General features: G+C 41.8%; 2 protein-coding genes across 3 annotated transcripts in view; one reads left to right on the top strand and one right to left on the bottom strand.

Moving 5' to 3' along the window:
• slc44a5a (solute carrier family 44 member 5a) overlaps positions 1-1,098 on the bottom strand; it is an 86,713-nt gene extending 85,615 nt beyond the window's left edge. Inside the window, exon 1 of the mRNA XM_058419094.1 lies at positions 885-1,098. Coding sequence (XP_058275077.1) covers positions 885-921 — 37 coding nt within the window. The 5' untranslated portion in view covers positions 922-1,098. The remainder of the gene's footprint in view (positions 1-884) is intronic.
• A 1,634-nt stretch (positions 1,099-2,732) lies between these two features.
• LOC131370624 (uncharacterized) lies at positions 2,733-18,952 on the top strand. 2 transcript variants are annotated; one of them, XM_058418004.1, is made up of 7 exons: positions 2,733-2,758; positions 5,385-5,541; positions 6,093-6,197; positions 6,619-6,836; positions 6,934-7,135; positions 13,906-14,099; positions 14,268-18,952. In XM_058418004.1, the coding sequence occupies exons 1-7, from the start codon at positions 2,756-2,758 to the stop codon at positions 14,331-14,333; spliced, it is 945 nt and encodes a 314-aa protein (XP_058273987.1). In that variant the 5' UTR covers positions 2,733-2,755; the 3' UTR covers positions 14,334-18,952. The 2 variants fall into 2 exon arrangements, with proteins under 2 accessions (XP_058273987.1, XP_058273988.1); XM_058418005.1 differs by lacking the exon at positions 6,093-6,197.
• The last annotated feature ends 154 nt before the right edge of the window (positions 18,953-19,106 follow it).

Raw genomic sequence — 19,106 nt, 5'->3', positions numbered from 1 at the left:
ACACACACACACACACACGCACACACACACCTCACATCTATAACATCTAGTGTATTTATACGATAGTTAACCCAACACACACACACACACACACCTCACATCTATAACATCTAGTGTATTTATACGATAGTTAACCCAACACACACACACACACACACACACACACACACACACACGCACACACACACCTCACATCTATAACATCTAGTGTATTTATACGATAGTTAACCCAACACACACACACACACACACACACACACCTCACATCTATAACATCTAGTGTATTTATACGATAGTTAACCCAACACACACACACACACACACACACACACCTCACATCTATAACATCTACTGTATCTATTAGACAGATAACTGAACACTCACACACACACACATCATATCATATCTATAAGCCACTTTACCCCCCCACACACACACATCTATAAGCTACTTTACCTAACACACACACACACACACACTTCACATCTATAATGTGTATCTGTAAGATAGATAACCTTACACACACACACACATCAAATCTATAACATCTACTGTATCTATATGCTACATAACCCAACACTCTCTCTTACACACACACACACATAAACACACACACACACACACAAACACATACTTCACATCTATAACGTCTATCTATGATAGATAACCTAACACACACACACACACACACACTTCACATCTATAATGTCGATCTATAAGATAGATAACCTAACACACACACACACCTATAAGCTTCTTGACCCAACAACTACACACCACATCTATAAGCTACTTTACCTAACACACACACACACACACACACACACACACACAGCGCCTGTTCCACTTCAGCACTGAGAAATAAACAGGGAGCTGGATCTTACCGTAAAAAGCGGACGGAACCGGACTATTTTTCGCCATCCCAGCGCGCGCTTACAGCTCTACATAACGACACACGCATACGAACACACACACACACACACACACGCACGCGCACACGGACGTGTGTCGAGTTTAAAGCGATTTAATCCTCACAGAATGCAGCGAGCGGCAGATTCAGACACCGGGCTGTTCATTTGCGCGCGCGTGCTCTCTCTCTCTCTCTCTCACACACACACACACACACACACACACACACTGCTCAGCGCTACTGTACGCATGTCCGTTAAGGACCATGTGCTCACCGAATCTGCGCATTATACAAAGTTTGCAACACTTCTGCTTTTATTATTTAATATGTAAATATTCGCTTTTATTTAATATGAAACGATTCATGATCATTAATAAAGATATGTTCAGAAAATTAATTGATTGAAAGTTTAGACGCCAGATTTTAATTAATGAAACTTTAGGTAGAAATATTGCCAAAAAAATCAGGACGATTTGATGCAACAATCAAGATGAAGGTGAAAGAGAAAATCATCAAAGAGAACATTTATTATTAAACAACTATTATTAAAGAACTACTGAAACAATGAAAGTGAAAGTAAGAGCCTGCAGGAGAGAGAGGGGGGGGTAAAGAGAGAGAGAGGGAGAGATGAAGAGAGATAAAGAGAGAGAGAGAGATAGAGAGAGAGATAGAGAGAGAGAGAGAGAGAGATAAAAAGAGAGACAGAGACACAGAAAGAGAGAGAGAGAGAGAGAGAAAGAAAGAGGGGGGGTAAAGAGAGGGGGGTGTAAAGAGAGGGGGGGGGTAAAGAGAGAGAGAGGGAGAGATGAAGAGAGATAAAGAGAGAGAGAGAGATAGAGAGAGAGAGAGATAAAAAGAGAGACAGAGACACAGAAAGAGAGAGAGAGAGAGAGAAAGAAGGAGGGGGGGTAAAGAGAGGGGGGTGTAAAGAGAGGGGGGGTAAAGAGAGAGAGAGGGAGAGATGAAGAGAGATAAAAAGAGAGGGGGGGTAAAGAGAGAGAGAGAGGGAGAGATGAAGAGAGATAAAAAGAGAGAGAGATAAAAAGAGAGAGAGAGACAGAGAGAGACAGAGACACACACACAGAGAGACAGAGAGAGAGAGAGAGAGAGAGAGAGAGAGAGAGAGAGAGAGTCAGAAAGACAAACAGAGAGAGAGTCTTGATCAAAAAAGTCTTGATGTTGAAGCTTCTAAAAACAATTTCTACTTCTAGAGAAAGCTCAGATTTGAAGAAGTTCACCGATCCATTCCTGAACTCCTTCATCTGGAGTGTTTTGTTGGTTTATGACACTAAAACTAACTCCACTGAGATTCCTCACATTCAGAGATGTTTACAGAAGGAGAGCACGAGGACACCATGGAATAAAGACATTGTTTGGTTATATTATGGCGCCATCTAATGTAAAAAGCGACACATAAATACACAAATAAATAAATAAATAAATAAATAAATAAATAAATAAATAAATAAATAAATAAATAAATAAAATTGCATTACTTTAGGGTGGGTCCACCACATGACAATAACCAGCAATACTGCAGCATTCTGATTGGTTGAGAGGTTTGACCACATCTTGTTTCATTTTGAGAAGCGAGAACAAAAGAGACACAGCATCGGACAAGGTAAAGTCAAGAGCACTCTTCTTCTGCTTCTTCTTCTTCTGCTTCTTCTTCTTCTGCTTCTTCTTCTTCTGCTTCTTCTTCTTCTTCTTCTGCTGCTTCTTCTTCTTCTTCTTCTTCTTCTTGTTATTATTATTATTATTAATAATTATTATTCTATTTAACATAACATATTTAACAATTATTATGTGTGTTATTTTCCACAGTGAGTGTGCTGAATCACAATAATGGTGAGTGTATTCATTTATTTTTTTAAAGCTCTTTTCCAATAAAAAGATTTTAAAAAGTAATAAAAAAAAAAAACCAGACTGGAACCAGTATCAATGTATTGTTTACGTTTACGTCTCCCATTCCCTGCATTTGGGAGACGCCCTTATCCAGAGCGACATACAAAGAGTGTTTCAGAGTCTCTGTTAATGAATACATCACCACTGACCACCATCAGCCTCAAAACTGTGTTAGGAGGAAATATAACACTTTAAAAAAAAATAAATAAATAAATAAAAACAGAAAAAAATAAGTGCTAGTTTAAGTGTTTCAGGAAGAGGTAGATCTTCGTCCAGGGGTTTGAAGAGGACAGTGACTCAGCAGTACAGACATCTAGGGGAAATTCATTCCACCATCTTGGTGCTAGAACAGAGAAGAGTCTAGGTGATTACCTACCTCTTACCCTGAGAGATGGTGGGAGCAGTGGAGCAGTGTTAATAGATTCTGATGGAGCGAGGTATAGTGTGAGGAGTAGAAGCTATAAGAGCTTTGAGGTAAGAGGGTGATGGTCCATATTTGTCTTGTAACCAAGCGTCAGTGTATTAAATCTGCTGAAGTGCTGCTACAGGAAGTCAGTGGAGGAGCAGCAGTGGGGTGGAGTGGGAGAACTTAGGCAGGATGAACACAAGCCATGCAGCTGCATTTTGCAGTGGACTAATTGTGTTCAGATATAAGTATCTATACCTATCAGGCATAACATTATCACCGCACGCTGCATCCGCAAAGCCATCAGCATTGTGGCTGACCCCACACACCCCTCACACACACTCTTCACCCTCCTGCCATCTGGAAAGAGGTACCGGAGCATTCGGGCCCTCACAACCAGACTGTGTAACAGTTTCTTTCCTCAAGCCATTAGGCTCCTCAACACCCGGGACTGAACTGTTCTACACTCTCACACACACTCTCACTCAGGACTGAACTGTTCTACACTCTCTCACACACACACACACACTCTCACTCAGGACTGAACTGTTCTACACTCTCACACACACACACACTCTCACTCAGGACTGAACTGTATACTAACTCTCTGTCTCTCACACACAGATACACACACTCTCTCTTGACTGTGTGGACACAAACACACACACACATAATTTATACTGTTCATGCACTACCTCTACCTGTCATCCGCTGCTATAGTTATATTTATGTTTATTCTATTTGCACTACCTCAACTGCTGCTGTGTATTTTTGCACAATATTTTTGCACAATACTTTTTTTCTACATCATTTCACTTTATCTATTTTATTTCACTTACATTCCAGTACACGTTCTTTTATTTCCTTTCAGCGCTAAGTGTCCTGTGTTCTTTTGTGTTGTCTTTATTGTATTTATTGTCTTTTTTGCACTGTCTTGTCTATGCTCTGTTTGCACCTAGCTGCACACTGTGCACTTTACGTGGCTAAGACAAACTTCTGTCCTAGCTCTGTGGTGTTGTTTGTTGTTTTGTATTGTACTAGTAGTTGTATGTTTATGTAGCACCAGGTCCTGGAGAAACGTTGTTTCATTTCACTATGTACTGCGCCAGCTATATGTGGTTGAAATGACAATAAAAGCTTCTTGAATCTTGAATCTTGAACCAGTGCCAGATGAAGTGAATAAGACTGATGATCTCCTCGTCATGGCACCTGTTAGTGGGTGGGATATATTAGGCAGCACAACATTTTGTTCTGATATTTTAGAAGCAGGAAAAATGGACAAGCGTAAGGATTTGAGCTTTGAGTTTGATGAAGGGCCAAATTGTGATGGCTAGACCACTGGATCAGAGCATCTCCAAAACTACAGCTCTTGTGGGGTGTTCCTGGTCTGCAGTGGTCAGTATCTATTAAAAGTGGTCCAAGGAAGGAACAGTGGTGAACCGGAGACAGGGTCATGGGTGGCCAAGGCTCACTGATGCACGTGGGGAGCGAAGGCTGGCCCGTGTGATCCGATACAACAGACAAGCTACTGTTGCTCAGACTGCTGAAGAAGTTAATGCTGGTTCTGATAGAAAGGGGTCAGAATACACAGTGCAGGACAGTTTGTTGTGTATGGAGCCGCATAGCTGCCCATGCTGACCTGTGCACAGACAGCAGGGCAACAAGAGCATTAGAAATGGACCATGGAGCAATGGAAGAAGGTGGCCTGGTCTGATGAATCAGGTTTTCTTTTACGTCCCGTAGATGGCCGGGTGCATGTGTGTCTCTTACCTGGGGAACACATGGCACCAGGATTAGTCAGGACACTCCTGATGTGTAGAGTATCGTGTCTACAGACATCATTAATTCCTGTGTTTTCCTGTTGATTATCATTTAGCAATTAGCATTGTGAAATTAATCCAGTTCCTCATTTATGTTTGTATTGTAAAGATAGTTTAGTCTAATCAGAAATCACATATTATTGTGCAGAAGCTCACATCATGATTAAATAATGCTCTATCGAGTAAAATGACCGTTGCTTAGTCAGAATTCATTTAATAAAAGAATGAAAATGAATGAAAACTTGCCTTTAGTTCACATTCTGGATGAGAGTAAAGGTTTCAAAGATTTACAGCCTGACATACTAACATGCACAATCCTTTTTTTCCTGCTCTTTATTTCTAGCCAAAATCAAAGGAAAGAGTCTCAGTGTTCACAAAAAAGTACGAAGAGACGTACACTCTGAAAGATATCAGGGATGGAGATGTGTTCATTGTGCAACATGATTCAAAGGTCCAGAACGCTGGAGTGTACTCTGATGGACAGATCGTTCAGCTGAATGGTAAAGCACTTTCGTAATGGTTATAATAGATCAAGATAAACCATGAAGCAAACACAAGACAATGACTGACTAAAAATGAATAGTGTGTAACAGTTACAGTAAATTGGCAGGGGTGGACTGATCTGATTATTTTCCTTCACCAGCAGAGGTGATTTGTTCCTCTTACACCACACTAAGTTGCCAACTAGTTTTAATTTATGCTTTATTAAATGATTTATCTACAACGATCAGCCATAACATTATGAGCAGTGAGAGGAAGTGAATGAGACTGATGATCTCATCATGGCACCTGTTAGTGGGTGGGATATATTAGGCAGCAAGTCAACATTTTGTCTCCAAAGTGTTCATGCTTTGGTCAATGTTCTGCTGGGAAACCTTGGGTCCTGCCATCCATGTGTATGTTACTTTGACACGTACCACCTACCTAAGCATTGTTACAGACCATCTACACTCTTTCATGGAACCGGTATTCCCTGATGGCTGTGGCCAGGAATGGTTTGATGAGCACAACAGTGAGTCTGAGGTGTTAACTTGACCTCCAAATTCCACAGATCTCAGTCCAGTCCATCCACAGCACACCTTGAGGGATATAGTGGAGTCCATGCCTCGACAAGTCATGGCTGTTTTGGGCAAAGGGGGATCAACACAACCTTCAGGTGGTCATAATGTTATGTGTTAAGTCATAATTGGTGTGTATATTTCCACTGAATGTTTATGGGGAAAAAAGTAGGTTCATGTTCTCCCTTATATTATAGCAGGTAAAACAGGCAGTCCATCACCACTGAACATTTAGTTACAGCATTAGTTATAACATAAACTCCTGAAAATATCAGTAAATTTACTTACAGTTTCACTTCTGACATCTTCCATAAGAGTCACTTTTTTTTAAAATATCTGTTTATGTGGAGCATCTGACAGAGCTGCTGTTATAAAAACTATAAATCAGCACCTTCTGACCAATCACAGGCCAGAAGTCAATTTACAGCTTTTCATCATATACCAGTAATCTCTGCCACATCAGTGTGAAGGTTTAGTTATCTTATTGTTAGTTTATTTTAACATGTGTTTTATATACAGCAGGAACATTTGCTACAGCGGTAAACAAGGTGAATGTGGAGACGTTCACCTTGGAGAGAACTGAAGAGAACAGAGTAACAGTTTACAGGAAGAAGGGAGGAATCCCTCGGACATTCAAAGAAAATGTTGATGAAGCAATGAGCAAATGTCCAGAAAGCAATTACACTCATTACAACTGTATTGAGTTTGTCATGGAGCTTCTGGAAGTTTATCTGCAGGTAAAACAATAAATTTTCTTGATCATTACATGATGCTTTAGTTTCTTTTGTGCATTTTTATTGAATTCAATTTAACTGGTTATTTGTATCTTTTTAGCCGACCGCATCGGACTGCTATAAGATTGCCTCTGGCGCTAAACCAAAGGGCTTCAAAGTTGTCAAAAACTTCTCTGATGATTACAGTGGAAACGCAAAGCTAGGAGACCTGTTTCTTGTGGAAAGTGGGCTACTTGGCTATAGCCTCCATGCTGGAGTGTTCTGCAGTGTAAAGGACCAAGAGATTATTCAGTTCAGTTCAGGTAAATCTCGAAATTGTCTAGATTAATGAGAACCTTTGTAACAAATCAGCAAACAATATAACAAATCCAAAAGAAAAATAAATCAGAAAACAAAATAACAAACCATAAAAGGTCCGTGTACTTTTTGGTATTTGAAGATTCTTTTTATAAACAGAAACAAAAAAAACAAAAATGAAATGGTTTTTTTACTGATGTGATGAAAATGTCAGACACCTTTTTAAAATTAGACTCATTTGTACTTTTAATAAAGAAAGTTCTATAGAAAACACGGAAACCGAAAAACAGCTGCATTTTGTTTGTCTAAAACCGGCTGTATCTCTTCTTCTGTCATTTGTGGCAGCGTGCAGTGTTCTACCGTGGTGAAGTTACTTATACAGACACTCGGAAGCGGTATTTTAGGGACCGTCAACAAATTTCTGTATGACTGAAATGTGGTACTTGTTACTTACCTGGCTACGTGCCCCAGTTATTCTAATTTCTTCTTAAATATACATATGCCATGCATCATTAATAATAGTAATTTAATTAATAGATAGTATGAATTATGCATCATGTGAATTAATTTGCAATTAATTATTTATTTTTTAATTTAAAAATCAGTATTCTTTCAATAGCTTCAAGGTCATGTGATCCTGTGACCCAACACTAGTGCCAAAATAATCTACTTGGAAACCCCCAGAAGGTACACGTGTTGTTATACCAAAATATGTCTTCACTGTTTTTTATTAAATTTTTTATTTATTTATATGATTGATTGATTAATTAATTAATTAATTAATTAATTAATTAATTAATTAATTAATTAATTAATTAATTAAATAATTAAATTTATTATTTATTTGAAGAACAAGTCACTTAATAAAATTAAAATTAAAATAAAAATCAACAAAGATATTTCTTGGGATACAAAGAGGTGTACCTTGTGGGGATTTCCAACATGAGCATCGCTAGGCCATTTTTAGTGGGGCTTTAGCCCCCCTAACATTTCTACTCAGCCCCCCTAAAAATTCTGAGATTCTCCATAAACTCTACACAAATTAGTGATCTCCTCAGTCCCCTTTAAATTTCATATGAAAAACAGCGGCAGCCTTCGGCTCCTCCCCGTCTTTCAGCGCGTTCTTCAATCCGCAGACCGCGGCGTCACAGAGCGAGGATCAGAAGACAAGTGTGTGTGTGTTATCTTTGGCTTGTTCAATTCTCAAATGTTATACACATCTATGCAATACAGTGGAATGCTGCAATAAGTTTACCATCATACCCTGTTAGTCAAACCTTTATTTTAATTTATTAATTTATTTTATTTTATTTTATTATTTTTACTATTATACCCTCATTGGGGGCTGAGCCCCCCTTAAATGAAAATCCCAGAATCGTCCATGGTTTCCAATTAGATTATTTTGGTATTAGTTTTGGGTCACATGACCTTGAAGCTATTGAAGAAATTTTTTTTTTTTTAAATAAAAATTTAAATAAAAATCATTGAAGACATATTTTGGGATAACAAGAGATGTACCTTGTGGGAGTGTCCAAATAGATTATTTCTACTCCCTCTGGCAGTCTGGACCTGTGAGTACAGTGACAGAACCCCTCCCTCTAGGAACACCTCCAGGTGTTCTACACTGGGGGCGACCCCTGGACCAAGGAGCGGGCCTATTGGGGAAGTTAAGGTAGAACTCCTCTATGAGAGCTGGGACCAGGATGTCAGAGGCGTTCACCCAGGCAGGGCTCCTCTGGGCCATACCCCTCCCAGTCAACTAAATACTGTAGCTGTCCACCTCTGTGGCGATAGTTCAGCAGGGCACGAACCTGGTATGCTAACGTGCTATCAATGTCCAGGGGCGGGGGCAGTTCCAGAGGCGAAGGGGTGGAGCCGGCGGGTTTGTGATAGGGCTTGAGCAGGGACACGTGGAAAGTAGGAGAGATGCGGTAGGCTGGGGGTAACTCTAGGCGGTAGGAGACCAGGTTAATTTGTCGGATTATCTTGAATGGGCCAATGAATCGGGGACTGAGCTTTTTACATGGTAGCTTGAGTTTCAGATTCTTCGTGGATAACCATACCCTTTGGCCCACTTGGTAATCGTGCTGAGGGCATCGTCGGCGGTTCGCCTGGATCTCCTGTCTCCTCACTGCCCACTGAAGTCTCACATGAGCCCGTTCCCAGACCTCCTGACTCCGTCTAGACCAGTCCTCCACACTAGGGACACAAGATGGTTCTCCAGACCAGGGGAATAGTGGAGGCTGTTATTCTAGAATGCACTGAAATGGAGTCAGTCCAGTGGATGAATGAATTCTGGGCGTATTCGGCCCAGGGCAGGAACTCACTTCACCTTTGCTGTTTGCAGCTGCAGTAGGTCCGAAGGAATCTCCCCAGTTCTTGGTTGAGACATTCTACTTGACCATTGGACTGTGGGTGGTAACTGGAACTCAGGCTGACGCTGATGCCCAGCTGGCGGCAGAACTCGAGCCAGACACGGAACATAAATTGGGTTCCCCGATCAGACATGATGTCCTCTGGCAGACTATAGGTGCGGAACACATGTGGAAACACAGCCTGTGCAGTTTCCATGGAGGTGGGGAGCCCTTTCATAGGAACCAATCTGCAGCCTTTAGAGAAATGGTCGATGATGACCATTACCGTGGTGAATCTGTGAGATACTGGGAGGTCGGTGAGGAAGTCTATGGATATGTGAAACCAGGGATGCTGAGGAATCGGTAACGGCTCTAAGAGGCCCTCAGGTAACTGACGGCTTGTTCGTGACTGAGCGCACCCGCTACAAGACCTGATGAACTCCTCGATGTCTTGGCGTAGGGACGGCAACCAGAACCTCTGCTGGATTAGCTGTGTCATTCTGTGGATACCTGGGTGTCCTGTGCTTGGGCTCTCATGAGTCCATTGTATAAGCCCTATCCGCAGCATGGTGGGAACAAACACTTTGGTTGGAGGGCAGTTGGGCGGAGGTGACTCAGAGTGCTGGGCTTGTTCGATCTCCCTAAGTATGACCCATTGGACTGGTGCTATGAGAACAGACGGAGGTAGGATGGGCTCGAGGGAAGCAGGTTGGTTTGTAGTGTTGTGGAGTCTCCAAAGTGCATCAGCTTTACCTCGGTCGGTACGTGACAGAGAATTTGAACCTGGAGAAGAACAGAGCCCATCTGGCTTGGCAGGGGTTTAGTCTCTTGGCTTCTTGGAGATATGCAAGGTTTTTGTGATCGGTGATGATCAGAAATGGGTGGTTGGCTCCTTCTAGCCAGTGCCTCCACTCTTTTAAGGCCTCCTTCATGGATAAGAGCTCTCTGTTTCCCATGTCATAATTTGTCTCTGCTGGTGTGAGCTTTCTGGAAAAGAAGGCACATGGGTGTACTTTCCCGAACCTGGTTGATGCTGTGACAGGACCACACCTATCCCACTACTAGAGGCATCCACTTCGTCAATGAACGGTAGGTCAGATCTCAGGTGGCAAAGGATGGGAGTGGAAGTGAAGCTCTATTTTAACAGTAGGAAAGCTCTCTTGGCGGAGTCAGTCCATTTGAGGTGATGTGGTTTCCCTTTCAATAGGGACGTGAGAGGGCTCGCAATGGGGCTATAGTTTTGAATAAAACGGCGATAGAAGTTAGCAAAACCCAGAAAACGTTGCAGGTCTTTGACAGTGGTAGGCTCTGGCAAAGCTGTGATCGCCGACACTTCACCCTGGTCCATCTCCACCCCCCTTGAGAAATGACATAACCCAGAAAAGTCACAGATGTCTGGTGAAACTCACACTTCTCCAGCTTGGCGTACAGATGATGTTCTGCAAGACGACAGAGGACAGTCCGAACGTGCTTAATGTGTAATTCATGATCGGGGGAGTAGATGAGGATATTGTCTATGTTTGCAATGACATAGCAGTTTAACATATCTCTGAAGACCTCGTTTATCAGAGACTGGAACACAGCAGGAGCATTCTTGAGGCCATAAGGCATAACTTGGTACTCAAAGTGTCCATGTGTAGTGTGAAAGGCCGTCTTCCATTCATCACCCTTCCTGATCCTGATCAGGTTGTAGGCACTGCGCAGATCCAGCTTTGTGAACACCTTGGCCCCTTGGAGCTGTTTGAGGGCTGCAGGAACAAGTGGTAGAGGATAGGGAACTATGATGGGATTCAGTCCCCAATAGTCAATACATGGACGAAGACCGCCATCCTTTTTTTCCACGAAGAAGAAGCCTGCTGAGGCAGGGGACGTAAATGGCCAGATATGTCCTGCAGCGAGAGCTTCTTGTATATATATCTCCATAGCTTGCTTTTGGAATGGAAAGAGGGTAAACTTTACTCTTAGGCAGTATGGAGTGAGGTAAAAGCTCAATGGCGTAGTCCCATGGCTGATGTTGGGGAAGCTTGGCTGCTCTCTCTTTAATGAATACTTCCTGGAGGTCATGATATTCCCTGGGAAGAGTGGTGGTGGCCGTGGCGATGGGGCTTTCAATGGATGTGGAACAGCATGGACGTGAAAGACGGAGTACAAAACAGTTCTCGTGGCAGTGAGAAGACCACTTCAGGATGTCTCCTTCTTTCCAGGAGATTAGTGAATCGTGGCTCTGTAGCCAAGGAAGGCCCAGAATAACAGGGTTGGATGGAGATGTGATAACATAGAAAGCGATGGTCTCATGATGGAATAATCCGATCTGGAGATCAATGGAGATTGTCTGATGATGGATTAGGCCTTCCCCTATGGGCTGGTCATTTATAGCAGTGAATTTTAATGGAGGAGTGCATGGAATGATTGGAATCTTGAACTGTTGAACCAGGTGATGATCAATGAGGTTAACTGCGGAACCAGAGTCGATTAGCGCTGTTACATGAAAACATGAGTCAGTAAGGGCTATACGAACAGGAACAGATAATTTACTAGAAAATGTACGAGTCACTACCTTGGCTGTGACGGGTTTCTCGGGACATTCATACACTCTGTGGCCCGCTTTCCCACAGTAGAAGCACAGTTGATGCTGGACGTGGCGTTCTCGTTCCTCAGCAGTGACTCGGGCCCGTCCGAGTTGCATGGGTTCAGAGAAATCCGTCTTGTGGCTTTGTAGTGTGCGGCGGGCTTTGATGTAAGCCGGCTGATGCTGACGGCGTAGATTAACGAGGCGAATGGCGTTGGTGATATACTGAGAGAGAGTGACATTCATATCTCTGCATGCCATGTCGGCTTTCAGTTCCATGTTAAGTCCTTCTCGAGAAACGGCCATGAGTGAAGGCGCATTCCACCCCAGTTGTGCCGCCAAAGTGTGAAACTTGATTGCGTTTAATCTGCCGCCGTGTTTGAGCCCTGGTGCAGCTCCAGTAGCTGAACTGAAATGTCCTTCCCCCCAGCTGGGTATTCGAACACTTCCTTGATTAAATTGGCGAAATAGTTCACTGACGTTTTCACTTGGGAATCGGAATCTGAGACAGCTGACGCCCAATCCAGTGCTTTGCCTGTAAGTAGCGATAACATAAAACCGCACCTTGTAGATTCTCTGCCGTAGGCTTCCGGTTGTTGGCTGAAGAAGTTGTCACGCTGGCGCAGAAACCCTCGGCATTTGTTGGCTCTGGAAGAGTGAAGCAGGGTAGCTCATCGCGAGAACTTGAGGCTGGCGTGGCATCAGTGGCTTGGATAGCTGGCTGTAGATGCAGCTGTTGGTAAGCGGCTCTCAGTGAATCCACTTCCCTTTGGTAAGCCTAGATGAGGACACGCTGTTGCCACAGAGCCGCTCTGATATCCGCTGGACTCATATCCGGTGAAGCATCCTGTAATGACTCGCTGGATGTGGGAGAGTTAGAATCCATGTAAAGCAATAACTGGGCAAACAAACCAAAACAGAAACCGGTAAATGTAGAAACGATGCTTCGTGTTGGACCAGAGGGAGCATGCTGCTTAAAAGCCCTGAAAACCAGAAACAACATGCACACAGTCAATATTCAGGCTAGGGCTCCCTCTGGCGGTCTCGACCTGTGAGTACCGTGATAATTTAAAGTATAAATGAGGAAAGTAAATCAAGTCTAATTTTAAAGAGGTGTCTGACATTTTGTGAAATTAGAATAACTGGGGCACGTAGCCAGGTAAGTAACAAGTACCACATTTCAGTCGTACAGAAATTTGTCGACGGTCCCTAAAATACCGATTCCGAGTGTCTGTATAACTAACTTCACTGCGGTAGAACACTGCACGCTGCCACAAATAACAGAAGAAGAGATACGTCCCGTTTTAAGACAAACAAAATGCAAGCTATTTTTCCGTCTCTATGCTATAGAACTTTCTTTATTTAAAGTATAAATGAGGAAAGAAAATCAAGTCTAATTTTAAAAAGGTGTCTGACATTTTCATCACATAATTAAAAAACGATTTCATTTTCGTTTTTTTTTTGTTTTTGTTTATAAAAAGAAACTTCAAATACCAAAAAGTACACGGACCCATAAAATACAATAACAAATCAGAAAACAAAATAAATCAGAAAAAAAATACATCAAAAACAAAATAAATCAGAAAACAAAATAACAAATAAGAAAACAAAATAAATCAGAAAACAAAATAACAAAAAAGAAAAAAAAGAATACAAAATAAATCAGAAAATAAATCAGAAAATAAATCGAAAATGAAATGAATCAGAAATCAGATGGTTTTAGTAATCTGAATGTGGAATCCAGAACATTTATTTACAAAGCAGTCTAAACCCAAACAAATGATATTTCCATCACACAGGTAAACTGGTGCACCACTCCCCCCCTAATAATAGTACTGGTGTCTCATTTCAGGTGCTGTGAACCGGGTGCATATCAATGGGTTCTCTCGAGGCAAGAAATTTACAATTTATAGGAAGAAGACTGGAGTCTCAAGCAAAATCCAGAAAACAATGAATAAAGCAATGAGCAGCATGCCAGAATATTCAGAGTCCGATAAAAATAAAAGTGTTCGTTTTGCCCTGGAACTGCTCTATGGAGAAGTGGAGGTAATTACAGCCAATTAATGTCTATCTATCTATCTATCTATCTATCTATCTATCTATCTATCTATCTATCTATCTATCTATCTGTCTGTCTGTCTGTCTGTCTGTCTGTCTGTCTGTCTGTCTGTCTGTCTGTGACTAGTCTGTGAATGTATGTTTACTTTTTTACAGAAAACAGAAAGAGATGTGGAAGGCTTGACTCAGCTGGTGTTTGGCGATAACAGTGCAGATCTGTAGAACCTGAAGATTTAAAAATGATAGGAAAGCACCACACACACACACAAACACACACATATATGTACAGGTAATTATATGTAGAACAATACCTATATGAAAAGCTGTGTTCTTTGTTTTCTGTTCCTGTTAGACACACAGACAAACCAACAGTCTGCTAATGGAGAGAGAGAGAGAGAGAGAGAGAGAAAGAGAGACAGAGAGAGAACAAGGGAAAGAGAGAGATTCACCTTCATCAGTGAAACAGATGACATTTGCATAACACCACTTCAGCATAAAGGCACTCACATCATTCATTTCTTTAAAAAAAAATTACAATCTAATTTGACCCGAGCTTTCACTAGAGCTCTGAAAACAGAAATGAGGCTGATCCATCCTTTCTTCTCTACTTTATTTTTCCAGCTTATGTAGATAGCCATTTTTGCTTCTCCTACAGTGAAATCGATCAGTTCCCATTTCTGTTTTTCAGCTTTTTTTATAACCAGCTCCAAAGATAAAAGAAACCTGGGACCATGTTTCCAGCAGCCATGTTTGCATTTCAAACAACAATGAAAAAACAGTTTCAATTTCAGCACAGAAGGGACATGTCTTTATAACATCTGGATTTAACTTGGAAATTAAAACATTGACCCCCCCACAGCTCCATGTAATATTCTCTGCTGTAAATCACCCGCTCATTTCCTAAGTGGCAGTTTATACAACACTCTCCATACAGGCTTAATGTCATCTAAAACTCCGAGCGTTTTTCTCCACACTGTATCTATCTGTCCTCCCATCCAGCTTTCTTTTATTTACAGCTTTTACACAACATCTGTAAACTTCTTTTCTTTCTTTTCACCTCATAAATAGGTAAAACATGTCCTTGGGTAAAACCGTTAAAACTGTTTAATTTGGGTAAAAGTTCTAGTTCAGGAAAGGGGTCACCTTTATCTGGTGTTTCTGCTTCCTCATGATATTCCTTGATTAAGTTCAGTTCCTCTTTAGACAGCTTGCTGATCCATTTTTCGATAATGGCTTCCATGTGCTGTAATGACCGTAGCCCGAGTTCCTGAGCCACCGCTCTCTTGTCTTTAAAATCCAGTTCTGCAGTATCCACTAGTCTCCTCAAAGTTGTGAACTGTTTCAGTTCTAGAGTTTGTGGGAGACCTGGAGAACTGTCCTTAATGTCCATTCGTCCTCCTCCCGATGAACCCATTTAAAGAAGTAAACCCAAAATAAACCCATTTAAAGAAGTTCACAATCTGTGTAAAAACATTTCAATTGATAAAGTGTACAACATACCTGATAATGAGCAGCCTTGTCTGATTCCCGGTTTTACTTTAAAAGGAACGCTTAACCCTCCAATGATCTTCAGTACACTTTCAGCATCTTGGTACATCACCTTTACCATTGTGCTATAAGACTGGGGCTGAGGCCAAATGTCTCCAGAGTTTTCCAGAAGTTCTGATGCTCAACCCTATCAAAAGTTTTTTCTTGGTCCAGTGAAATCAGACCAAGGTCAACTGCCAGTGAACTGGAGATGTCCAAAATGTACAGAATCAAGGAAACATTATCAATGATGGATCTACTGGGCACACAATACGTCTGTTCAGCTTGAATTATTGAGTCCATGATGTCTCTGAGCCAACATGCTTTTGACATTATTTTATAGTCTGTACAGAACAGTGACACTGGACTCCAGTTTTTAATGTCCTATAAATCCCCTTTCTTGGGGAGAAGGGTGATCACCGCTTTCCGGCTGCTCAGGGGTAGACACATTTCTCTGCAGCTTTTGTTGAGGACCTCCAGCAGCTCTTCTCCAAGCTTCTGCCAGAAGAACTTGTAGAATTCCGCTGGTAGGCCATCCATTCCAGGCGCTTTTCCTCCTGCTATTGAGTTCAAGGCAGCCTGCAGCTCCTCCAGAACCAGCGGTGCTTCCAGTATACATGAATCTGCTCGGTCCGTTCTGTTTTTTCCAGTCCTAAGTAAAGCTGTGATGGAGCGTCCATTTCGTTAGCTCCTTTGAATTGTGATCGTACAAGAGCACCCTGTGTTTTTGTGCCCAATAGATCCATCATTAATGGTTTTTTTTACTTTGAGGTTCTCAAAATATCCTCTGTTTCCTGTGGACTCAGTTAAAGTCTGTAGTTCCACTATTTCCATCTCCAGTTCCCTTTAATGATTTGGTGATGTCCCTTGCGACGTTGGCAGTGTACTACTGACAGAGTGGCTGGATTAAAACCTGCCCATGGTCCCACCACTGTCTGCAGGAGAAGTCGTCTCTCTTCTCTTTTCCAAGAGAGGTTCAGAAAACTCTAAAAGACTCCATAAAATTAGCATCATTCAGTAAAGAAACATTAAAATGCCAGTATGCACTTCTGGATTTAAGATTTGCAGTAAAAACTTTGCATCTGACTAAAAAGTGCTCTGAAAAACTGACAGGTGTTATTTCACTAGCTTTGAAGGTTATGTTTAAAACAATAAAATCTGTCTAGTCTAGCTAGCGAAATAAAGTGATCTCTAGAGTGTGTATTGTCTCTCAGTTCCATGCAGTCTTCTCCACACATCTACCAGATCGTGAGTTTTTATGACGTGTTAATGTAAGCTTAGATGCTGCATGGGGTTCATATTTCGCTTTAACTAATATTAATCTGCCAGCAATCATTTCCTGTGTGGTGTAGGATTCGGGTAAAAAGTGTTTGTTAAAGAGAATGTCCACTCCTGCACTCCTCCATCCCATTCCATCATCCATTTATCTTCATCTTTGTTCTCGCTGTGTGTTTCCTGTATGAATGTCACACGTGTTTTCATTTAATTCATTCATATAATTCTGTCCTTTTTCTTACATCCCTTCCGTATATTTAAGGAAGCTATGTTAAAATCAGTCATGAATAAAAATAAAGAAAGGAAAACGATTAGCGTTGTTCTACAGGGTTTGTTTTATACGCTCTCTTCATCTTCACACAGCAGATCTTGTCTTGTTCTGGTTACGAACTTTTTTAATCGGAATATTTCCTGGTGAGTAAAGTCCCTGTTCTTTTCTTTTATTATGGCCATAGGTGAGTCCACAAGTTCTGTTTATTGGGGAAGTACTGGTCTACTCGGATTCCTTTCATGTTTTTTGTTTTTTGTTGAAAGCGTTTAATCTCTTTAGCTTTATATCTGTTTTGTTCATCATTGTTTTGTTCGTGTGGGCAGCACGGTGGCTTAGTGGTTAGCACACAGCAAGAAGGTCCTGGGTTCGAATCCCGAGTTTGAACAGGCAGGGGCCTTTCTGTGTGGAGTTTGCATGTTCTCCCCGTGCCTGTGTGGGTTTACTCCGGGTACTCCGGTTTCCTCCCACAGTCCAAAAACATGTACATTAGGTTGATTGTTAATTCTAAATTGCCCATAGGAGTGAGTGTGAGTGTGTGTGGTTGTCTGTCTATATGTGTGACCCTGTGATGGACTGGTGACCTGCCCAGGGTGTACCCCTGCCTTTCACCCAGTGTGTGCTGGGATAGGCTCCAGCAGATCCCCGTGACCCTAATTAGTAACAAAGCGGGGATAGAAAATGGATGTTTTGTTTGTCTTCATCACTTTCTGCTTCTGCATTTGTGTCACGGTCACTGCTAGATTCCACTTCTGCTTCCTGACTGTTTATAACTTGTTTTTCTTTTTCTATTTCAACTAGTCCTTTTCTTTCTTGTCAGAGATCTACTGTTTCCTGTTTTAGATTTTAAAACCGTTATGATCATGTCAATGTTTTCTGAACCTGAACGCTCATCATTACTTTGATTGTTAGCCGGTCGCGAGCTCTGTATGGTGTTCTCACTTACAGTGACTTGTGATCATCTTCTTCTGTCTCCATCTGGTTTGTTTCCTGCTCAGTGTGTTTTTTTTTACTTCTTCTTGACCCTCTGTGTCACTTTCTTGATTTCTTCCTGTCCGCTTGTTTGTGCACTGTTCTCTCCACTGTCCTGATTATCATTCACCTGTTCCCTTTCTTTGTTGTTTTGTTTTTGTCATTTCTTTCTCCTGGTCACCTGTTGCTTCATTTTTAGGACAATTCCTTATTAATTGTCCCCCTCTTGACCACAGCCAAAACACTTTAAGTTTCCAGAAGTTGCAAAAATGACATTCTTCTCTGCTTATGTTTATTTTAAACATGATGTTCAGATCTTTGTCCCTGTTGATCAATATCATGTACACACGTCTCCTCTTCTCTACAAAAAACACCACAGCCTTATTCTTCTGGTGAACAATGCTCCTCCTGCCCATTAACTTTGCTGCTGCTGAAACGCGTTCCTCTACTGAGCATGCGCCAGTCGCTAGCACTTTAAACCCATGCTCACACACACACACACACACACACACACACACTCACAAAACAACACTCACTTCTCATTATCCACTCAATTCACCCAACATACAACCAAAAGAAATAGAAATAGTAAAAACTGAGTTTTCACCTCTATCACATGCTCACACGCTCCGTCCACACACACACACACACAGAGAGAGAGAGAGACACAGAGAGAGAGAGTCAGAGAGAGAGAGAGACAGAGAGAGAGAGTCAGAGAGAGAGTCAGAGAGAGAGAGAGAGAGACAGAGACAGAGAGAGAGAGTCAGAGAGAGAGAGTCAGAGAGAGAGAGAGACAGAGAGAGAGAGAGAGAGAGATAGACAGAGAGAGAGAGTCAGAGAGAGAGAGAGAGAGATAGACAGAGAGAGAGAGTCAGAGAGAGAGATAGAGAGAGAGAGAGAGAGAGAGAGATAGACAGAGAGAGTGAGTCAGAGAGAGAGAGAGAGAGATAGAC

The sequence above is a fragment of the Hemibagrus wyckioides genome, linkage group LG20 (assembly GCF_019097595.1).
Source record: "Hemibagrus wyckioides isolate EC202008001 linkage group LG20, SWU_Hwy_1.0, whole genome shotgun sequence".
NCBI classification, from domain to species: Eukaryota; Metazoa; Chordata; class Actinopteri; order Siluriformes; family Bagridae; genus Hemibagrus; species Hemibagrus wyckioides.
Note: the sequence above shows the minus strand (reverse complement) of the source record. Positions and strands in the feature narration are given on the sequence as shown.

Excerpts from the sequence above, each read along its gene's own strand:
- LOC131370624 (XM_058418004.1), top strand. Across the intron at positions 7,136-13,905 it reads GATTATTCAGTTCAGTTCAG|GTGCTGTGAACCGGGTGCAT; the intron begins GTAAATCTCGAA and ends GTCTCATTTCAG. Across the intron at positions 14,100-14,267 it reads TGCTCTATGGAGAAGTGGAG|AAAACAGAAAGAGATGTGGA; the intron begins GTAATTACAGCC and ends ACTTTTTTACAG.